Raw genomic sequence first — 24,149 nt, forward strand, 5'->3', positions numbered from 1 at the left:
TACTTCATACAAAAAGTTCATTGAAACCGTGATGTAAAAGTTTTAATAATTATTAATGTCTTCAACTAATTTTTTATTGCTATTTCAATTATTGCATGTAGTAATCTAAATACCGCCAATGGTTGTGATTGAAATATTTTGATATATATATATATATATGTGTGTGTGTGTGTGTGTGTGTGTGTGTGTGTTAAAATGGAATGTAGACTATCAATTATCATACTCATTTACTTTATTTCCATTGTTATTTTTTTCTATGTTAAAAAAAGTGGCATCCACAACCCTCGTTCTTATTATACAAGTTTAGACTTTTGGCAAAAAAAAAATAATAATAATAAATAAATAATAAATAAATAAATAAAAACAGTAGAAAGGGAAAAAGCATATATAAATAGAATAATATAACAATCTAAAATTTTCTTTCTTATTTTTTATAATGATGGGAAAAATACAAGATAACTAATAAAGTAGTCTTAGTAAAAACGGCTAATTCACACGATGAGATCAGTTGTTTCCATTTAACTATCTCATTTGTTAGTCTTCACTAATATTTTGATACCTCGACACATTAATTTTTATTTGCAATTAAAAGACGTCAAACATATTACAAGTAACATCATCTTTAAAATGACATCTTCCAATTTAACAAAGCTAATGAGCATATTTGGATCCAACTTGAAAAATGTCTAACTATTTTATAAGCATAAAAAACACTCAAACATGCTGGCTTAACAAAAATGAGGTCTATTTTAAAGCAAATAAAGGATAAGCAATAAGTACCTCACATCCTAATATTGTCTAATTTTTTTAGTTGATCATAACATTTTTCATCTTACCCTTAATTTTTGAAAATTTACAAACTCATCTTGAAATTTGTATTAAATAACTTGGCCTATAAAGGACATCTCGGTAAACGAGAACATTTTTTGTACTTATAAATAAACGAGTTCCCAAACATGTTAAGTAACAAAATTGAGACTTATTTTACTTATAAGATAGTATCTTACTATTAAATACACCCAAACAACCTCAATACATCGAAATGTCAAAAATTAGTGAAGAACAACTAAGATACAACCAAATGAGAACAACATATCTGCAAATATACTATTCATCGATGTGAGAAATATTGGCCGTCATGGCAGTAAGGATTTTAAGGATCGTGAAATGTGAGATATTTACCAATTAATTCACGAGATTAAAACTAAATATATATATTTCAAATAGTAATAAATTTCTAATGCTTAACATTATTATGTTTTGAATATTTAATAATTTTTCCTTGTTTCTTGACGTGTAAGAAGTGTTAGTCATGCAATTCATGCCCAAAAAATTCTGTTGACAGGAATTTTTTTTAGAAAATAATAATAATAATAAAAACAAAATAAACTAAGAGGATAAATAAACTCAATAAAGAGCGGCCAATGGCCAATAGGCCGTTACAACATGATGCTTGTGTCCTCACCATTCCCGCCGTCCTTTCCCGCCACCAGTTTAATTCCACGCCGCCACTGCCGGCGGATTCCGGCGATTCTTAATTCCGGCCGCTCTGTCTTGGCGGCGTTTTCGGCCTCCACTTCCGATGATGTGGACGCTTTTACGAAGTACTCGGGGTATCTTTTCGAGCTCAGCACGTCGGAAGCCGAATCTTTGACTGAGTACAAGATAACAAGAATCTCTGCAATCTATAAGAAGAAGCCTTTTGTTCTCCTCCGCCGCCTGTTCCAAATTGGCACCACTTTTGGCAAATGGTTTGCTCTCCGCTACTACGATAGCCTCACCGAGCGTTCTGACCTGATGTTCGAGGTCAGAATTAATATTTCACTTTTCCATTTAAGACTTTTGTGTTATGGGTTAATTTTTTATAGTTTTATAATCCGAAATTCAAACTGTAAATTTTTATTTGATATAATTTTTCAAATTGTTGAGTATTAGTCAAAGAATATTTGGTTGTTAATTTGAGATTGAGGAAGGATATTCCAGGGTACAAGTTTTACAGTTGTCTCGGGTGCTCTCAATAACTCGGCACGTAACCTTTTGCTGTTATTCTGGTAGAAGACATTGTAGTAACATATTACAAATAAGTTGAATACAAAAGGCCTTGATGAAAGATAAAATGCCTTCATTGTTAAAAGTCCTAACTTTGTGGGACCAAAACGAAATAGATAATGAAAAGAAGATTTTCGTCCTTTCTCTGAATATAACCAAATCCTATGGTATAGAAAAGGTTGATTGGGATTTTATCCTCACATTTTTTTATTTTTTTTTTCGATTTCTTCAAATGGTATTGAATAAGAGTAAAGAGAGTAAAGAAGGTAAATTTATCCTCTAAGAAGAGAAGAGAAGAGACTATTTCGAAGATGATTATAATGGCGCAATGCCTGTATTTCCCTATAAATCAAGTAATTGTAACATATTTCCATTAAAGAGACTAATAGCTTTCAAGAAACATACATGGTTACCTATAATGTATTTACATATGTACATATGTAAAAGTATCTGAGAATCTGTCTTTGTTTTTGATTCCTTCTTTACCTTTTGTGAAATGTAGGTTAGAGCTGCAGAATTGAGAAAGATATTGGTACAACTTGGTCCGGTATGTCATGTTAATTAATGAAAGTATGGATGGTTTCTTCCTCGTACTACTATATTTAGTAGCATATTGGGATTTGTGTTTGATTCGTGTAAATATTTGTCCTTCATCTGTACGGTTAAATTGCATTACTGAACCATACAATGGTGTACAGGCATTTGCGGTCTTGAATTGTTGATTTGCATATACACATCCACGAGTTTTTGCTTCCATATACCAGTGCATTATTATGAATTTACATAAGCTTAAATTTCTTTCTTGAATCCAATTCCATGTCTATCTCTTCCATTCCAAATAAGGGATATGAGACAAGTCCCTTAAGTTTGATCTTAAAATTATTATATGACATGGCATTGCTGTAGTAGCCCTGAATGGACTAAAATTGCTACTCTCACTTATGGTGTGCGAATTGATCATCTAATTTGGACTTAAAGGATCTGCCTGTCTTATCATGCAAATGATATGAACAAAAATTAGGTGCAACCAGGGAAAACGTATTCATCACATTTATATTGATACAATTAAGATAGAGAGTTGCGTGGTCAGATATTACCAAGGTTGGTTTTTTTATAATTATAATGATTTTGAAAAATTTGGTCCTTTCTGGTTCACTATAGATAACAAATATTTATCAATTTTTGCAAATTCAATCTGATGGTTCCTTTTCTTTAGCTGTCATAATTCAAATGTTTGCAATATGAAATATGGAATATTGGTGATAATAAATGTTATATCATATTTATTTCTATTTCATGTTGTAATGCTACTGTTGTGCATGTGGCTCATATAGAGTAGAACACGGGTCCTGGATCAAATGGGCCGATGCCCGCGGTACAGTACAGGGGTATTTTCTGTACGGACCTTAAAGTCTTATATGGGCTCAGGCTAGAATTAGTATAAATAATATGTTGTAACCCTATTTTTATCAACTGAATAAAGAAATCTCCGCTTCGCTCTCGTGGACGTAGGCACACAGCCGAACCACGCAAAATTCTTGTGTTGATTTTCGTTTTCATCTCTTTAATATTGCGCATAAAATCCAACAACTATATTATACAATATTTTATGATGCCTATTCTTCCATAGTGCAGTTTACTGGAGCTAAGATTCTTTATACGGTTATAGAGCATAAAGAATCCACTAATTGCTTTGGAAATATCATCAGAAAGGCAACAAATAAACAGTTTTAGAAAAACATGCACGAGCTGATTTAAGATTCCCTAATCAATTTGTGGTAGAATATTATAATATCATGTAGGAAAATGTAGCTCAAGATATGAAACATAATATGTCAAAAATTAGCTTTGGTGCTAAAAGAAAAGAGGAAACCTTATTTTGGATTTTAGGATCGCTAATGTTTTGGTGTTAGTAAATATGTGCTTCAAAGTACAGAGAAACTTAATAAAATTTTGGAATTAGAAAAAGTTTAGTTAAAAAGATTCATACTTACTCAAAAGGTGGATAAATCAGTATACAAAGATTCTAAATTTTAGTGAGAGCATGCAATATGTGTTAGTGGTGCTTGATATGATTATTAAGAAATTGAAGAATTACCTTGGTTTGTGTCAATAGAACAAGATGGTGGCACCTAAAAGGTTACATACAAATATCTTTCAGGGATAGACATTTAAAGGAAGAAAATGAGGACATAGACAGGGATGGTAATTGGGTGTGGAATATGGTGGTGGTCTAAGGAGTTTAAGATTGCAACCGTATTTTATGAAGAACTATGATGTAGAACACAAATTTTTAGATCAAGTTAACGCCTAAGCATGATGCTATAAATACTTAATAAAAACATATATATGCTTTGAGAAATATAAATTTGCCAGAGTAAGGGGATGATATGGAAGTCCTAGGCAGAAATTGTTTAGAAATTATATAGGTAAGTGGGGAAGATATTGTTACAGACAAAAGAAAACTAGAGATCTGAAGTAAGTGCTTGAAAAGTGAAAACTACCGAGTTTTGTTTCATATAAATGAGATCGCAGAAAGATGGAGCAAATATTTCAGAAAATAGTTGGAATGCTTAACTTAGATCATGGGGATCCATCAACTCTCTTGAGCATAGAAATATTATTATTACTGTATAAAAGAAGCTAGGTCTCAGAGTTGAAGGACGTTATAAACCGGATGAATGTGAGAAAGCATTTGGTCCATATAGCATCCATTATCTGACTTAGGTGTGAATTTTTGGCCGACCAAGAGTGAGATCTTAAATAATCAAAACTAACTTCAGAATTGGAGAAAGAGTATTATAATGTCTATTTATAAGAATAAACATACGACCATGCAAACTATAGAGTTTTAAACTCGTGAATCATGCTGTGAAATTATTAGAGTAATTGAATATTGATCAAGATGCAATTCAAAGGTAACAGAAAACTAAGTTGTCTTGTATTTGAGCAATCTGTTACTAAATCCATTTGCCTATTTGGATATTGGTGCAACATTATAAAGAAAATAAATAAGTTTATATTATAAGTTTTATTGATTTCAAAAGATTCATATTGTGTTAAATATGCCACTCTAGAGTCTCATCGGATGGGATTTAATAAAAGCTTGTTCGTTTCCAACTCGTCAACTTAGTTGCACAAAGCTATGTGATACACCTTTTTTTCCTTAGTCGGTAGTTTAATCAATTTACCTATAGTTGAAACTCAATTTGAAGATATATATTCCAAATTTACCAATAATTGGAACTCAATCTGCAGATATATATTTGAAATAATGTAATTTCCACTACTAATGGACAACTGAAGATATAATTCGACACCATTGGATCGAATTTTCAATAGATTGAGTAGGAGGGGAAAAACTTGATTTGAAAAGACTAGAAGGGGATAAAGTCAAGTTAGAACTCTATGTAGCATTTTTGGAATCTAAAAGTTTTAGGTTAAGTACAACCGAGGCCCACTGAAGCTCACAATGCGCATGGAATATCTTATAATTATAGAAAGAAGAATGACAGTGAAATTACTATAGAGGATCATGTTGTTCCAAAGAATGATTGTTTCAAACACTTACAATTGATTATTAATAAGGAATGAGGGCTCGAACAGGATGTAATGCCAAAGATAAGATGAAGTTGGACGAAAAAGAGAAGTGCTAAAGGTATTATATTTGATTAGGAAACATTTATCAACTTACAAAGAATGTTTTGCGGAATGGTTATCAGATGAGCTATGTTTTATGGTATTAAGTGTTCAAATTAAAGAACATACGAGAAATTGAGGTGTTATTACAGGTAAGTAGTCACACTAGAATGAACGAAATAATAAATGAGAATACATGCCAACAAGTAGAGAAGGTACCGAGGATTAATAAGGGGAGAATGACTTTGGTGTTTGGGGTATGTCTTGCTTAAACCTGAAGAGAATCTAACAAAATACCAGAGAATCTATCAAATTTATGTAAGAAACAGCTATTAAAATACTAAAGTGAAGTAAACAGAGATCTTGCCGGAGATTCTCAGATGCCTCTTTCATTACTCCAGGGGTACAAATAAATACAATAGCTAGATATCTTGTTACAGATGTTTTAGCCTAAATAGTAGGATCTAACAAGCTATACAACAATTAAAATCAAATACAATACAGTTGTGATATTTACAGATTTTAATATCTAAACTACCTCCTTAAAACTTTGGACTAAATTGACTGCACCATTTGAAGAAGCATGTGAATAAAATAAGTGAGCATTTCTTTTTCCACAAATACTAGAGAATATAAAACCCTAATTACGTATCCAATTTTATGATTCCCATCATGTAGTCTCTTTGACATATTATTCATATAAATTCTTTTACTTTTATGTGTTAAGTCACAACAGCTTTTCGAGAGAATTCATTTGTTAAGTCCATACTGATGTGTAAATGTAATTCTGCTTGCACAATCATGTAATGCGCCAAATAAAGCATTGAGAATGACTATGTGACCAAATACGTTGTAAAATTGAAAAATGTGATTATAAGAGTACAATATCAAATTTAATTCCCACCATATGCATAGTAATAGAAATATAATTATAGTAAGTTTAATGCCAAAATTAGTGCCACTTTGTGCTAACATGGATCCTAAAATTCTCTTGTTTCAGTGCTCTCTTTTTAGGTCTCTGTCTCAAAATATGGGCATATTCTTCTGGTGCTCAGAAAGTAACTAATAAAGAACTACCTCATTGAAAGACTATCTCTTTGAAATGTTTCTCTTTCTTTAATGTAACTTGTTATTACAGGCTTATATAAGACTACCCATCCAATAACTGGCTTACTGTTGTCAAAATGTAATATAGTTTAAAAATTAAGATGAGATTTTTGGGCTTATGCATCTCGTTTCTAGTTGCTGTCTTCACTCACAAACTCCACCTTCACATCCATTATTGCTGATCTTACCTTATTGTTGTTTGATCAATTATTGGCAACTGATAAAGGTATTATGCTTCATTTGATCTGTTTTGCAGGCATATATTAAAATAGCTCAGGCTATTTCATCTCGACCTGTAAGCTATTATTTCTTGACCTTGTTGGTTGTATTTGCTTATTGTTATTAATTTTATGCCTTGTCCTTGGGTTCTGGGGTACTGAATTTTGTTTCCTTTTTGAGTTTTAGACGTAGGATGCAATGAACAAGAACAAGATGAGAAAAGAAAGAGGAAGAGAGAGAAGAAAGGCGAGAAAATATCAGTTTTTATTCAATATTAAAATGTAAGTGTTACAATGAATAATTCCCCAGCAAAGAAGTTAAAATCAAAAGAGCTTTTATTAAACTAGAATATTATCAAAATATTAAAAATAGTCTAATCCGATCTAAATAAACATAATTTGAATCAAACTCTATGTAAATCATACATTTATTCTTATCTTCATTTCCCATAATTTTTCCCCTATTTAGAGAACTCAATTTCGACGAGATAGAATGCAATTTCTTAGCCAACTAGTGTGATCTTTTTGACCAAATAACGAAACAATCATATGATGACAACTGAATCTGCAAATTATCCCCAACAATAAAATCTAACCCAGGAGGATGATATTTTCTTTTAAACTAGTAGTGACAAGAAACTCCAAAAAGTAAAAATATGACAATTCAACCATAAAAACTTCAATTGGATGTATATATTGAGTAGCACAAGGGGCTAACACTGTCGACGGGCCAACAGAAACAAATGATTGCAATGTCGGAGGCTCGAATGAGCCCTGATAAGGAAATAATTCTACTGTATTGAAGATGTAACTTTCATTTAGGTGTGATGGCCAATCAAATACATTTTTATGTGAGTGATCCAAAAAAATCTTAACATTTTTAGAAAATTGAGTCAAAAAAAGCTTGATAAAGCATATTCACCGTTAAAGTATCCAAGCCTATATTGTGCATCAAAAGAAGCTCGTGAGTTTCATGATTGAAAATAATTTGTCTTTTAATCTCAGCATGAAAATTAGGATCATTGACAACAAATAGAGGAGCTAAAGAAATATGATGGTAATTAGTAGGCACCAACCAAACATCGACTGGAAGAGGATGCAAGCGGACCCTTGGAAAAAAATGTGGCAACCGAAAAAGTATCAATCAGTCAAGGTAATGCCATGACAAAGTCAACCTTAAAGGCATGTAAAGGAGTAGACGAACCATTTGGCTTAGGTGGCAACACCATAAGTAATTCCCCAACAATGCCATTGTTATTCATATGGACTACAGGTGTGGTCACTAAAGGAGACACTATACAATGTTCAAAACTTCCATCCTTGCTATCAGAATATATAATAAGCTCCACAATAAAATTCTCGTTTTCTTCTTCCTGATGAAGACTAACACAATCAGATTTAGAAAGTGATTATCGAGACTTAGGTGATAGGCCTAGCTTATGACATGCTTGGCGAAGACGACAAGATATGCGTAACGGCCCCAAATTTTCATAAAACCGGAGCGTTACCAAAATTTTATTTTTGTTTACTTTACATGCGAAAAGATCAAAATAAAGTTCTTTAATAAATAATAACTGCGGCATTCATAAATTTAAAGTAAATATAGCAATTGTATCTAAAAAATAACAATAAACATATCTTAAAATAAATTAACAAATAATTATGAAGGCAAAAAAACTTAATGAAAATTTTATTCTCTTTTCCTACGATCCTCTTGGCAGTCCGCATCACCGCCCTACCACAATTCCAATCTACCCGCACTAACCTGTAAAATTTAATGTAAGAGTGAGTATTTAAAAATATCCAGTAAGATACGTGCAGTTTCCATAGATAATTATATAGCAATAAAGTAAACACTTCATACCACATTTCTTTTATGGAGTACATCAGTGACCAAGCAACACACCCATCATTTGTCATTTTGAATTCCTAAATGATTTCACATCTCGTTGTAAAGAACCCAAAAGAGTTCACATTCCATTAGGTCGACCCAAAGGTCCATTTAGCATTTCTAGCATAAATTATTGAACACATAAAAGTATACGGAAACAACCAATTGCACAAAAGTATCTTACCTTTATTGTTTAAAAAAAATTGTGATGGACCAGAAAATGCACGTGAAAGACCCCTTTTTCTATGCTTCCTTCTCTTTGACTTGACTATTTATTTTCTTTAGGCAAAGAAAAAGCTTTTTGGAATTTCTGTAGGTGTATTCTTGGAACCCGTGGCCTTTATATAGGTGTGGCTAGAGAACAAGATGGGTTCTATTTGAAATATATTTGATTTGATTTAATCATAATCCTAATGGCTGACAATGAAAAGTGATACAAGGTAAATCAATTACAAATGTTTAATATATCCATTCTACATACACGTGCCCCCTCATCAAAATTCTATTGAAAGCGGGACATTGGAACATCACTTCATGGTGTACTTTTTAGTCAAAATAAAACTTCTTGTCAAAAGCAAAGATTGGGGTTAACCCGTTAGGACACTACACGTGGCCGTCCTAAGTGAAATGGGAAAGTGGGACACTGTAGCAAACATAAACTCTAGGTACACTATTAGACTTAAATTCTTATTCCTATTAACCAAAAAGATTTACCTATATCTACCTAGAACACACACGTATGTGGTTGATTTCCAAATTGGGAAAAAAAAAAAAAAAAGAAATCAACTAAATCCAAATGAGTTTAAGACTATCTACAATACTATATTTGCAACAAAAAATTCATTTTCCATCACTTATCTACTATAATATAATTTATCTTCCAAAAGAAATCCTCTAATAAAATAAAATTTATATCTTATTTTAATAAGGATTATGCTTAAACAAAAGGTGGCCTAACTAGTCAACAGTTTTTGCCAAGAATCTCTAATGAAAGGAATTATATTAATTCCTAATTCTATTTAATCTTGTTTTCTTTCAATTGGGTCTAACTTAAAGTGATTTTATCCAAAACAACTTTTTATCGGGTTGAAAATTTCTAATTAATTACGAGCTACAAAATGAGTCCAATATTGATATATTGAATCTTGCTCTATAAAAATCTAATTATTAGACCCAAATAAAAAAAAAAATTAAACTTATTTCATTTTAGTCACAAATTTTTTTTCCAAAAAATAAAATATACTATATAAAACAAATAGCTTTTATTTTTAAATTTTCGGGGCATTACAGTATGTCCCGTAGGTAAGTAAAACCAAGAGTGACAGAGGAAGAAGACCACAACAGAATGTAGTGAATCAATCTTATTATTAGTCTCAGCCAAATTTAATTATTTATAGGGCAAGAGTACATAGCAATGATCCTTCATTCCAAACTTAAATATATTCTAATCCCATAAACAAGGAAATAAATTATATGTTAACAATAATGGTGCCATAAGATATGGTAGCAAATAATCCTCCAAATCGGCATCTAATATTTTAGAATCTTCAACAATAAGCCTGTTGGTAAGCTTTATCTAAGGATTGGGATGCGAGAAAATTGTCACTCGCGATTTCAAGATTCAAACCATTGAGAAACCTAGACACTGCGACATAGGGAGTTTTATAAATATCACAATTGTACAATAGCTCTTCGAAGTGAGCAAGATATTCGTCAATAGTGGACATACCTTGCCTACAAAGCAAAAAAATTGATCTAGGAACTAAGTTCGATAATATTATCATGTGATCTCACAAGTGACAAGGCTTTTACCAGAAGAACTTTTATAACACCTAGCAGATCCGACAAGTGATATATTAGCATGACAAATACCAAGAAAGTCACTCATGTTGGGGATGTCAAAGAATTTCTCAAGATTATCGAGTCAATCAAGAAATGACAAGCAATCAATAAGACCATCAAGTCCTACAATTGGAAATTAACTTTCCTAGTCCTACAATTGGAATTAACTTTTCTAGAAGTATAATGAACGTACTCAATATAGTCTCTAGACTGGAGATAGTTATATTAATAAGGGAAAGGGAAGGCACACTATCATAATAACGACCAAGGGGCTTGGTGTAGTTATAAGAGTTGTTATAGGAACCGTACATGCTGTTGAGTGGAGTACCGACACAAAGCAAGTTATTTGAAATAATTGCAAATTATCACATGGCACATGTAAAATATAGGAATAAAACTCTAAAATCGGTTCAAAGTAAAATTTTTAAAATTTTTATTGTTATTTTTAAAATGAAAACGTAGCAACTGAAAAAAGTAAAAGCTTTTTTTTTTTTTTTTTCATGAAACTGACTATCCAATATATCTAAATAAAAGCATGTGTTCAACATAATAGAAATGGGCACCTCAAGAGACTCAAAAGAGCTCAATAGTGTCCTAGTCAGCATTGTCATGCTGGTATGGCTATGATGGGGGAGAAGCTGTTTAGGACGATTCTTTTTTCATGCTTGGAGCTAAACTTGCAATCTTTATTTGGAGAGGCTGCCGCTAATTTTGGAGACTGTGCAAATTACTTAACAGAATCAGGTGGAACTAGCGGTCATGGTATTTATTGGTGTTAATGTCTGGTGGTGGAAGGTGTGGCGAAAGACAACCAAAATATAGGTTTGGGTTTCATACCTGAGCACTTTATAATTTTTATTTTTTATTTTTTTTCTAAACGTGGTTGTCCAAGTCAGCTCACGCGCACCTCAACTAATCCCATGGAACCTTGAAGTTTATAATCGAGTACTCACCAACACTTTATAAAAATTTTCCAAAGGAAAACGACTTATTCTGATACCTAATTGACGTAGGATGCAACAAACAAGAACAAGAGTAAGAAAAGAAAGAGAGAAAAAGAAGAAAGGGAGAACATATAGAAGAATTTAAGATGGAGAGAATATCAATGAATATGCCCCCTTTATACAGTGCAAAGAATTTAAAATCAAAAGAACTTCTAATAAACTAGAACCTTATCAAAATATTAAAACTAACATAATCTAATATAAACAAACATAATTTTAATCAAACTCTAATTTAAAATCCTATTTTTTATTCTTACCTTCATTTCCTATCAGTTTTCCTCTGGACTCATGATATATTTACTAGTCTAAATCTTGATGACACAATGCAATCAATCTTTTTGAGCATGTGGATGGTGTATCTAATTTCTTATTTCCTACCCCATTAACATCTTTAACCGTACTGATGTAAACTTTTTAAAGTGTACTGTGATATCTATTATTAGAATAATGACTCTACCTATATATGTTTATGAACATGTAGGAAGACAGGAGCAGCCAATAAACAAATTAAATGAAGGTTAATCAAATATTTAAAAAGGGTTTGGCTAAGTTTAATAACCACATCAGTGTAGAAAGATGACATGGTAAGTACTTTTGTTAAGCTGATGAATTCTATACTGGAGTTTGAAAAAAAGTGGTCTATGTAAGTTTAATTGAGCCATGGTCTATGTTCATATCTGTGCTCTGATACTTCGAAGTATAGAACACATATCATCAGTTTTATATTAGAAAAAATGGGAATATTTCAGTTCAACATATTTCATGTCGTGTCTAGTTATTCTGGCATATTTTTGTCAGTTAGCTGTGCTGTAACCAGTTAATATGAAGATATGTGAATGAGCTAAAAGCGAAGGAAAAAGATGGGGAAAGAGAGAGAGTCAAATGCTGAACCCTTTTCATGACCCTAGTATTTTCTAAATTTTTTTCTAATTTTTTTCACCCACTTGTTTGCTTCAGCGATATGCAATGCCAAATGAAGTGTGTGCGTGTGCATAATGATGGTTTTTTTTTTTTTTGGGGGGGGGGGGGGTAGGGTGATAGTATTTGTGGTTTGACATGTATTGACAGCACAATGTTGAAAAACTTCTCTGCGAGGTGGCTTTCAAGTTTCAAGCTCAAATAAATTTTGCCATTGGCTAGTTATTTTTTCCTTTCTCTCCTTGTCAGCAAGAAATCCAATTGAAATGTGCCGCCACACAACGTACAATACTTTTTTTTTCCTTTTTGGAGCTTATGATCAGAAAGAGTTCCAAGTTCCTATTTTTGCACTCTGAACACTTCTATTTGATCTCTTTGAAGAGTCATGAAAAGTTCATACTAATTATCAGATAATCATGAATGAATACTAAGAACTATGTCTTGTTATCAATATCTTCTAGGATTTAATACCACCTGCATATTTGGATGAGCTTGCACTGTTGCAAGATCAAATAACGCCATTTTCCACTGAAGTTGCTTTTGATACAATAGAACAAGAACTTGGATTACCAATAGATGCACTTTTCTCAGAGATTTCACCTGATCCAGTGGCAGCGGCATCACTTGGACAGGTTTTTCATGCATTTCTATTACCATCATTTGAGAGTTTGGATTTTCTACTGTAAAATAGGAACTAAAACTTATTGAGATTTTTTTCTATCACTACTTTAACGTTTTTTAAAGGTCTATCAAGCCAGACTTCGTCCTAGTGGAAAGGTTGTTGCTGTCAAAGTGCAAAGGCCAGGAGTTAGAGCTGCAATCTCATTGGACATATTAATTTTGCGCTTCCTTGCAGTGTTGGTGAAGAAAGCAGGAAAATTTAACACTGACCTACAGGTAGTGTGGCATGCAATTATATTCTTGCTGACAAAAGAGTAAGGGACTGAAATTTATAGTGGGAGATACTAATTTAGCACTTTTGTGGGCTAGATTACATATCATATTATCTTTGTTAGGAATATTTGCTAAATATGCATTGTGGTCCAGCACTCAAAAAGCAGGCCTTATAACTTTACAGTTTTATCTCATTACCTCAATAGATGACAGCCCAGTGAAGTGCATTGATATCAATTCGAATGCCTGTTTCTTATTGTGTCTTGTGATTTTCAATTTGCAGGCAGTCGTTGATGAATGGGCCTCTAGTCTTTTTCGGGTACTTAATTCTCTTTCATGCTTCCGTTGAAGAATGTTGATACTCCCATGCATGAATGATTTCCTGTTAGTGATGTGTATCTATGATGTAATTTTTCTTTCACGGGTCACTTCAGGTTTGGAGATCTCTTGAACGCTTACACCATGACTATCCTAGACTTCAGTTAATTGTTTTACTTCTCAAATATGTTTGGCAGAATCTCTCTCTTCAGGATCATTTGCCTTGTAAATGATAAGCAATCATTAGTCTTTTCCATGGGAGAAACTCGAATTTAGTTCATCCCTGATATCATATCCACTGGTTTCTACTAATTTGTTTAGAAGGCCTTAAATAAACTTTTCTAAGACAACTTCCTCAACATGATATTTATTCAATTTGTTCCTGTTTTGTCACTCTTCCATCTGTATACTTACTCCTTGGCTAAAATGGTTTTTCCTATATTCTGTATTACATGATGCTCATCTTTTAAATTATACGATCCGATGCTCCGATGTTTCAATTTGCTCACATGAAGTCTAAATATTTCGTACCCACTTCTGCTTTGATATATTCTGGAGATGACACGTTCAAGTTTTCTTCTGATCAGAAGATTTTTCAACATCCTAAATTTCATAAGAATATTGTAATAGAATAGCGATCATATTGCTGTGAGTTTAGACATTTGGTATTATATAACTGCTAAGTTTTAAGTGAACTGAATTGATTGCCAGCACCAGTGATTCTAAAAATTTTGAATTTGAAAAGAGTTCTGAAATTTGATGATCAAGTTATTCTTGGGAAAAGGAGACAAAAAAATTCTTAAGATTACCTGTCTACTTGAGTTTAAAGTCTAACCAAAATAATGACAAGAAGCTTTAGATGCTCATGAAGCTATTCCAAAAGACAAGAAACCTGGTTTGGCATTACAGACAGACTGCAGTTCCCTTCTGATAATTTGTTGAATACGGCCAATACAAAAGCTTGTTTCACACATGTGCATTACAGCGACTTGTGGAAGTTAGTGTCAGCCTTGAAAGAATAATTGGTACAAGATAGAGACTATTCTCTTGAGTGATCAAAATATGTGTGTTTGACATGAACATAGGTGCGTCATGAGACTCAGATTTAAGAAATCTTTAGTTAGCCTGGATTGATTCTATTGTAATTGCTGCTTCCTTTAGAAAACGTTTCTAGATTATCAAGTTGTATACAGTGGCAATGTGTTAAATTTTCATATGTAAAGTCTCCCATCTTTCAGACTATTACTTTGAAAGATGAATATTCTTAGTGCTTCATATTGAATACAGGTAATCAAATTGAATGCAGGAGATGGACTATAAGAGAGAAGCAAAGAATGGCGTCAAATTTAAGTAAGAGGCTACTGTGCTAAAAGCCCTTGCTTGAGTCACATTATTTTCCTTAGAATGCATTTTTGAATAGTGTATTGATGGAAAATGTGTAGTTAAAACATAAAGAAAAGTTTTAGATTTGCATGTAATAATATTTTATTGAAGAATGTGTAGTTAAAATGATATCAAATCACTGCTTAAGAATGTATTTTTTTGAAAAAATGTGGCTCAAACATGGCCTATATTTCCAACATCAATTTTAGAAGTCATCTATATTCTCATGACGCATCCGGTGTTCTCTTAAGGATTCTGAAAACCAACCTGTAATGTGTTTGCACATTGGACGAATATCTGACATGTATGCAGTAACAAAGGTTAAGAATTGTTTATTACCTGATGCTGATGTCTTTTAGCCCAACATTTTTCATTTATGATAAACCCATTAGTAACATATTGAATTCTTTTAAAAGGCATGCATTATGGCGAAGGATAAATTTGCCCTAATGGTCTTGAAGTCTTTATTACTTCATTTTACTATGTCATTAGCGAGAGCTTTTATTCCAGTTATCAACTTGCTTCATAGCCTTGCATAACAAAACGATTAAGCCAGTTTTTATAACTGTAATCAAATAGGTTTATGTATGTCCAAATGCATATTTTGCAGATTCATTTCCCTACATGCTTGTTAATATCACTTTGATATTATGTTTTATATTTTAGATTTGAATTAAATTCCTTCACTTTATATTTATGTATCCTGCTTTTGAATATTTTTATGCATATTCTTTAGTTGGTTTAAGAGTCTCTTCTTAAAAGCTTGTGCATCTTTTTTGTCCACGCTTTACTGTTTCTCTCACATGCAATCAGATATTATTTTAATCCTACACTTTGACTGTTGCCCTCTATGTGATGAAGCAGACAGTTATATGGTGGTATACAAGATGTTCTGGTTCCTGAGATGTATGTAGAGCAAACAACTCGTAAAGTTCTTGTCATGCAATGGGTGGAGGTATTTTTTTTTTTTTTTTTTTTTTTATCTCTATTAAAAACTTTTCCTTTTCCTGTGGGTATATTATAGTTAAATAAAAAATAAAAAGAACTAACTGACAATCTGGATGCAAGAGAATCTTTCTATTCTTTTCTTTTTTCTAAATTTGCAACCTCATTACCATGTGTTGGAGGTGATACCATGAAAGGTTTTCTTTATGGTTAAATAAAAAATAAAAAGAACTAACTGACAATCTGGATGCAAGAGAATCTTTCTGTTCTTTTCTTTTTTCTAAATTTGCAACCTCATTACCATGTGTTGGAGGTGATACCATGAAAGGCTTTCTACTTTAAACCTGTGATAATGATATAGCTAGAAAGGTTTGTTATCTCATGATAGTTCTAATTTAGTCATTCTGCAAATCAGCGTCTGGGTTTCCCAACATTTCCAAATTTCATATGGTGCATATTTTCTGAAGGAGTGTTAGATAGACTATTTAATATATTAGAAAAGTGCTAATTGGTCAAAGATAATGATATCTCTATGGAATATTTCATAGCTGTAATTTTTGCCTTTAAGTAATGGTTATCAAAGACTTGCAATAAATTAAGTTCTATTAGTTTAATTGATTGAGGAAGCCATAATTTTGCAAGGTGCTACTCTTCATTTTTTAAATGCGTATTTACAATTCTTTCTTATGTTTAATGCATACAGGGTCAAAAACTTTCTGAAGTTAAGGATCTTTATATGATTGAGGTCAATCCTTAAACTGGTTGTAATAATGTTATTTAACTAAATCAAATCTTGTGTAAAAGTTGCCTTGCATAATGTTTTGACAGATTGGAGTTTATTGCTCGTTCAACCAACTTCTAGAGTACGGCTTCTATCATGCTGATCCACATCCTGGAAATTTACTTCGTACATATGATGGGAAGCTAGCCTACATAGGTACTCTTTTGAAATTATGTTTACTCGATTTGGCAATAGGGGTGATTTTATTTTTCTATATTGCTTCAATGGCCTATATATATTTATAATTTCAGATGAACTTTTTAGTTCTTAGTAAATTAGGTTAACCTCTCTTTGGTTTATTATTAATCTAGGGGCAGTCCACTACGCCTCCAGTATTAGTTACACTCTCTATTAAATTAATAATTACAGATCTTTCTTTCAACTAATGGATTTTTAGTTACAATGCTAAATTTGTCAACATCAAGAACAGTTTATATACCATTATATGATTAAGATGAATAATCACAATTGCATTGAATAGAATTACATTTTCCTGCAAAATCACATCTGAATAAAACGACCAACTTTTGGCATCGAGTTTCCACAGTTAAGCTATCTATATGCTTCTATATTTACATGTTTGTGTATAGAGCAACCAACAACATGGGTTACTTGCTTGCCTATCTATGATATAATTTCCCCTTTGCGTGTTGTTTTGATCAAGTACCAACTCGTTTTTCCCCAAAACTCATTTTCAAATTCACATTCTCCCAATAAAATAATTTTGCACGTGAATCCATAGCTTCTCTTCTTTTTAACCACATTATCTCCAAAAAAAAAAATTTACCTTTCACAAAGTCTGTTCTCAAAAGTTTACAAACAGACTCTAGATAAAAACAAATACAATTTATTTATTTATTTATTTTTATCAATTGTTTTGGGGAACTAAGGACATCCTATTTCAATAGATGCTCTGCACAAACTGATTTATTGACATATGCATTTGCGTAATAATTCTGTTTCACGTCTCCTATGGCTCTTAAAAAAATGATTTCCTTACATTTTGCTTTACATAGTTCGTCAATAATCAATTGAACGTTGTTTGAAGAACTTAAAACATCTTTACTGCCCCACTTCCCCAGACTTTGGCATGATGGGTGAGTTCAAACAAGAACTACGTGACGGGTTCATTGAAGCTTGTCTCCATCTTGTAAACCGTGATTATGATGCACTGGCCAAAGACTTTGTAACTCTGGGGTACCTTGATTTTCTTCCTCTTTAATTGGGATTATAGTTCTCTTGTTATGATATTATATTTGAAGAGTGACAAACTTTTTTACTTAACAGGCTTCTTCCACCAACAGCAGACAAGGAAGCTGTTACTAAGGCATTAACAGGTTTGACTTCTACTTTGCATGGTAAAAGTTTATAGTTTCAACTTGTATGGCTATGGTTAATCACGTATCTTCATGAACTTGAATGAACAACATAGATGCATGACTTCCATATGCTGAGAAATGAGAATGCATTTTCACTTACATTTTTATTTTTCGGCAGGTGTCTTTCGAGATGCTGTTGCCAGAGGAGTTCGCAACATAAGTTTTGGGGACCTATTGGGAAATTTGGGAACAACTATGTAAACGTCGTTAGATGCTTTTTCTTTCAATTTAGATGTTTGTGGAGCATGTTTCGTACTTTTTACGCTTGTATGTATGTATGAATGTTTGTGTTTTGTGTGTATTTGTAAAGTTTCTGAAGGTTTATATATTAGTTATTGGGTTTTGAGAAGATATTATATAATTTAGAATGGTTTATAAGTAGATAGTTTTTAACTTTATTTTGTTGCAACTATTATGGTATGGCCTAAATGCTTGCCTGCATCATATTTGCAATTGCTCACGAAGTGGTTGAAGAGTCGAAGGTTATGATAATATATGCATTTTGACACTTTAACTTTATTTGCCGTCGTCTGTCAAATAGACCAACTGAACTTGTTTAACTTGCTTATGGCTTACATTCCACTCAGTGCAAAATTGAATTAATCGGATAACTTGTAGAATTATAAATGTTGATGATAAGAGTCGAAGCAGATTATGTGTTCTTGTAGTCTTGTACCTTTTTGTATTCCATTTTGTTGGCATTGGAAATTCCATTCTCATTCTGTTCTGAGAGTGAACCATAATTTCCATTTCTGCAGGTACAAATTCAAATTCAGAATACCTCCTTATTTCTCTCTTGTCATCAGAAGGTGAAAATTTTGTTTCTCTGGCATAATATCCTCTTTTCTGGATAAAACTCTTGCAGAATCTCATTATATGCTACAAGAAATTTCATTTTGTCATGAACTCCTTATTTTAATTTATCAATAAAATGTGTACTATGATGCATTTTGCCAATGTTTTGATTTCAAATACCTTCTGGAACATCCAGCCTCGCGGTTCTAGAGGGAATTGCCATCAGCTCTAACCCAAATTACAAAGTTTTGGGTAGTACTTACCCATGGATTGCTAGAAAGGTGCTGACTGACTCCTCGCCGAGGCTGCAATCTTCTTTGAAAAGTCTGCTTTACAAGGTACTGCTAGACAGAGAAATTATTTTAGCCATAAAGGCTATTCTCTTGTTTTTGTAGCCCTTGTTTGAACCCCATTTTTGGGGAAAAATAGATTTTGTAATAGTGATTTTTTGGAGAATATGTGATAGGGAAAAGTTTTCGGTTCACTTGTAAAATTATTTTATAGGAGAATGTGTAGTTGAAGATGAGTTTGGGGGAACACGATCTTTTGGAAATTGGTGATCAAACAAGGGCTTAGTTTATTCCATGTTGCCTTCAAGATCAATTTCACTGTACACTAAATGTTTTTTTGTTTTTTTTTCACTGTACACTAAATGTGCTTAATGAAATTGCTAATCTGACTTCAAGTTTTTCCACTAGGATGGTATGTTCAACATCGAACGGTTAGAGTCACTCATAGCAGAGGTAATTTACTATTTTCATGAGCAAGTTAATAATATTTCTTTTCATCATCCTGAATGGTAATAAGATTAGCCAAAGTTACGTATGTAAAAGTAAATTGAATGGTTTTTCTTTTATTCTTGCATTATTTTGTTAAAGATGTTAGATGCTCTTATTATATGATTCACTAGTCATGTGATAAATAGTTCCTGGTGCAATTCAACTCTCTCTGATCCCTGGCAGTTGCGTTTCTTGGCCACCACCAAAGAGCACCTGGTCTACCAAATTTATTGATTCTTCTACAGGACGTAGCCAATCATAGTTTTTTCCCTTTTTACTAGACCATATGGACAGCTGAGTAGTCTACCCACACTGAATTTGTGAAATACCTTATTGGTGGAATATATCCTTGTGTGCAATAACCCTCTTATTTCAACTCTCTTATTCTCTTAGGCTACATCAACATTCCTCTCCACCCACTCACCCACCAAAAATGGAAGCCATTAATAGAAAAATATTATGCTGGTTTTATTATCTTAAATATTGCTTGCCTGGTCGCTCTGCGTGTTTCGGTAAACAGGAATCTGAAGAATACTACCATCAGGGGTCAAATTTTAGCAGCGCATAGAAGGATGGACAGATGAAGTACTAAGCCATACCATCATTACATGATAATTACTTGGGTTAATTAAACATTATTAAATGTCATTTAACTCCTCCTTAACTCACATTTCACCTCATGTACAGCTCATGTTATTTTTAGCTCTTAGACGATGTTGCTGTTTTAATGACATTACTCACGAGTAAATCATCTGATTTGACCCCTCTCATCTCGCATTGGTCTCTTTAATGAGTTGATTGTTTTAACAAATTCAATGTGTATGATTTCAATAACAGTGTGACTTTTATATTTCAAATCGACCATAGTAAGTTCTTTTCTGTGTTATCAACTGTTTGCAACATATATTATACTCATAAGATATATCATTTCTCTGTATTAGCATTAAATCCATCTGCTAGATCATTCAGACAGGATGCAAAAATAATGTATATCTTTCTTGAGTATATTTTCACGTACTAGAGATCCTATGCTGTCCCAAGGCCTTCCCAACTGTGCATTTTTGTTACTTTCCAGTTGCGTTGAATTACTTTTTCTCAGCTTTATTTTCCCATCATGTCAGTCGCTACGTGCCAAGACAGAGAGAGCTTTGGTTAAGAAGCAAGTACAGGATGACAACTCCAGGATGGTTATCAAGCAAATCCTTTACTTCACCTTGGATGAGAAGGTACTCCTAACTGGTTGGTAACCTATAGGAAAAAGGATAACCATATTACTTGTAAAACATTTCAAATACAATTACTTCTTTGCAGGGTGCATTTGTGAGAGAAATTCTTATTGAAGAATTTGCTAAGGTATGACATTGAACATCTTTTGTTGTCGCTTGTGTAGAAATTACAAATATGTATTGATATCATGCCATGAGACTGAAAAACAATCTTGGTTAGTAACAATATTTGGCTGAATGATCTTCCCATTCGGGATCCATTGCATTATATAGAATGAAGTCTACATACATACATCAAATTATGGTAAATGTAAATATGGTAAAATACAATTACGTACGTAATTAAGGTAATTTAAGTTGCCCATAATTTTCGCAATCTTATTAACAGTTAGCAGAGAAAATGAGAAGCATCCTCAGCCACGTTCATGAACATGACTTGCTCTCTTTGTTGTAAAAAAAAATCGCCAAGCTTTTCTTGTCAGTCAGTTTCAAATAATCTACCTTTTTGCCCCATTAAATTGACAGTTGAAACTCTTTGAGCTGCAACTCCAACCAAACTCTGTCCCTGAACCCTTCTTCTTCTTCTTCTTCTTCTTCTTCTTCTTCTTCTTCTTCCTTTTTTTTTTCACTTCCACCTCCAGAACCAACCCGCTAAAACATCCACCATTTGCTGCTACACTACCACTACAAGTTTTTGACATTCCTGGACCAGAACTCTGAGCTGATGCTTTTGAGCTACATGATTGATTCAGAATGAATGCTATTAAAAGATTGGATTAGTACAGGTGGACCAGTGGTGATATTTATAATTTTGTTCACTTTGTCATTGTGATCTTACCATTAATTTTCTCATCTTTAATCTGCATTTTAATGGTGGGGTTAGTATTATAATAGTGAAATGTTGGTTCCTAGACCAGACTTTGGCTATCCTGTCCTTGTATTTTGGAAGTTAATGTTCTAAACTTTTGGATGATTTCTTTCTTTTTATTCTCTGTCAATGTTCCTTTTGGGAACTAAATGAGCAGGTTGGTAATTTTATTTATTTATTTATTTATTTATTATTATTATTTGCTTTTAGTGTGTTGGTGGAAGTAAGTTTAGTTTGAACCCATGGTGGGTGGCTGTTACCATGCAGTAACCGCAGCTCTAATTTGTTATTCTTACTGGAGGCAGTATTCATGCTGCATATTTTTTATGAAGTCGCAAACAAGAAAGAAAGAAAGAAAATCTGTAAGATTGAGTTGATCACCTTAACTAAAATTTTGGACCCTATCCAACCAAGACATTTGGTTTGAAAAGTTTGGACAGGTTGTTGGAGACCGGGTCTAGCATCATAAATCTGAATGATCCAGCTACTGAATCAGGCTGAGATATCAGCTCAAATGAGTTTATAATCTCATATACCCTGAATGCTAAATAATATTGATTCTGGGTACACGTGTGCTACCTAAATAGTAATCAAGAGTATTATTACCAATTATTCCAGGGCTTGGACGCACTTGGACTAGCAACCCTGGACTCAGTAACACGTGCAATGATGGCAAACATACCCTTCACAGCTTCAGGTTCTTTCTCCTCCATGAATAATGAGGATATCACCAACCTGCAAAATTTGCAACGCCTCTTGGCATTGATATCAGGAGTACAAGAGACTGGAACATCTAACATGGTAAGATATTTTACTTGGGAAATGTGGTAATTAGCAGTCAACAAGCAATGTAAAGGGGAATCAGGTCTTACCTGTGATTATCCAGTTCTGAGTTCGCCAAAAAATCGTAGACAGTGTGTACTCTCGGAGAATAAAGAGAGCCTTTCTAGTTAGAAGGAAGATAATTTTGCTAATTATATTTTTACAGAGGGATCAAGGAGTCAGTGGTCCATACAAAGATCAGGGGACCCCCTCAAATGGAGCATTGCTGGTTCCTTATCAATTTCAATCTCTTCAAGCAATAATACCACTCCTTTCCATCGTTACTGAGGTACGCATCAAGAATTATACAATTTGATGAGTCAATAGGCGTGATAACAATGTAACAAAATCGCTTCCCCAGCTTGACTATCTAGTATGAAACGATATTAGAGGTTCAAGAACTGGCTCAGGTTTTTCATAATCCTTTCATGAATCCTGCTCCCAGAGACATGATAAAAAGAATTTGTGCTTAGTATCAATTATCCGATTCGCAACAGCTTTATACTTCAGTGATGCTCTTTCTTATATATAAAATGCATGGACTTTTGACAGCTCCCACAAGATTCACAACAGCAATTTCTACGCCTGCCAGCTGATCTGGCTGCGAAGTTAGTTTCCCGGGTCACTGCACGGACAATAAGGAGGGCCTTCTTATGAATAAATCCACCAATACAGTTGATTTCTTGTATAATATACAGAATGGCTCTACTCCTGTTAATGATGATGTCGCTTCACATATTCAGAAGCTTTAGGTACAGCAAAATAATTGGTTACCTGAAAGTTTTGGGCCATCGAAGACGACTGCCTATTCAGCAGAAGGTCTAAAAGGACATTTTGTACTGCTATCTCATCACAAGATGGGAGAGCTTAACTCCAGGTGCTGTTCTTTAGTTCTTTATACAAAGCATTTTTAGAATGTAACACTTCATAAGGTAGAAAAGTATATGGAACAAACAAAGATACAGTTATATTTGCTATGTTGAAGTAAATTTCAAAATTACACATTTCGAAATTTTGTCTGTGCATGGAATTACAATAGACGACAATGAGCCTATATAACGTCAATTTCTTTCGATGGTGTCATTACAAGATTGGAATTGAGTCGAGATTGACAAGAATTTTGCTCGATAAATCTTAGGTATGTATTGCTTCAATATATATAGAATATTACAAAGAAAATTAAGGAAAGAATACAAAATCAAAAATCCATGATTCTATGGTAATTACCAATTCTATACATGGAAATCTCTAATTAGCGTTAAATACTCTAATACCCCCCCCCCTTCAAATT

General features: G+C 33.1%; 1 protein-coding gene across 4 annotated transcripts; it reads left to right on the forward strand.

The window, feature by feature from the left end:
- Positions 1 to 1,427: 1,427 nt before the first annotated feature.
- On the forward strand, positions 1,428 to 23,873 carry LOC111372302 (uncharacterized aarF domain-containing protein kinase At1g71810, chloroplastic). Of its 4 annotated transcripts, none has more exons than XM_022994563.1 (21): positions 1,428 to 1,806; positions 2,552 to 2,596; positions 7,052 to 7,090; positions 13,130 to 13,300; positions 13,413 to 13,565; positions 13,846 to 13,881; positions 15,187 to 15,230; positions 16,125 to 16,218; positions 16,912 to 16,953; positions 17,037 to 17,145; positions 18,072 to 18,186; positions 18,277 to 18,326; positions 18,484 to 18,565; positions 19,127 to 19,177; positions 19,360 to 19,501; positions 19,862 to 19,906; positions 21,064 to 21,168; positions 21,254 to 21,295; positions 22,655 to 22,837; positions 23,025 to 23,147; positions 23,411 to 23,873. In XM_022994563.1, the coding sequence occupies exons 1-21, from the start codon at positions 1,447 to 1,449 to the stop codon at positions 23,513 to 23,515; spliced, it is 2,136 nt and encodes a 711-aa protein (XP_022850331.1). In that variant the 5' UTR covers positions 1,428 to 1,446; the 3' UTR covers positions 23,516 to 23,873. The 4 variants fall into 4 exon arrangements, with proteins under 4 accessions (XP_022850331.1, XP_022850332.1, XP_022850333.1 ...); XM_022994564.1 differs by having other exon boundaries at positions 18,487 to 18,565; XM_022994565.1 differs by having other exon boundaries at positions 16,128 to 16,218.
- The last annotated feature ends 276 nt before the right edge of the window (positions 23,874 to 24,149 follow it).

Source organism: Olea europaea, chromosome 23, assembly GCF_002742605.1.
Source record: "Olea europaea var. sylvestris chromosome 23, O_europaea_v1, whole genome shotgun sequence".
Classification (NCBI taxonomy): domain Eukaryota; kingdom Viridiplantae; phylum Streptophyta; class Magnoliopsida; order Lamiales; family Oleaceae; genus Olea; species Olea europaea.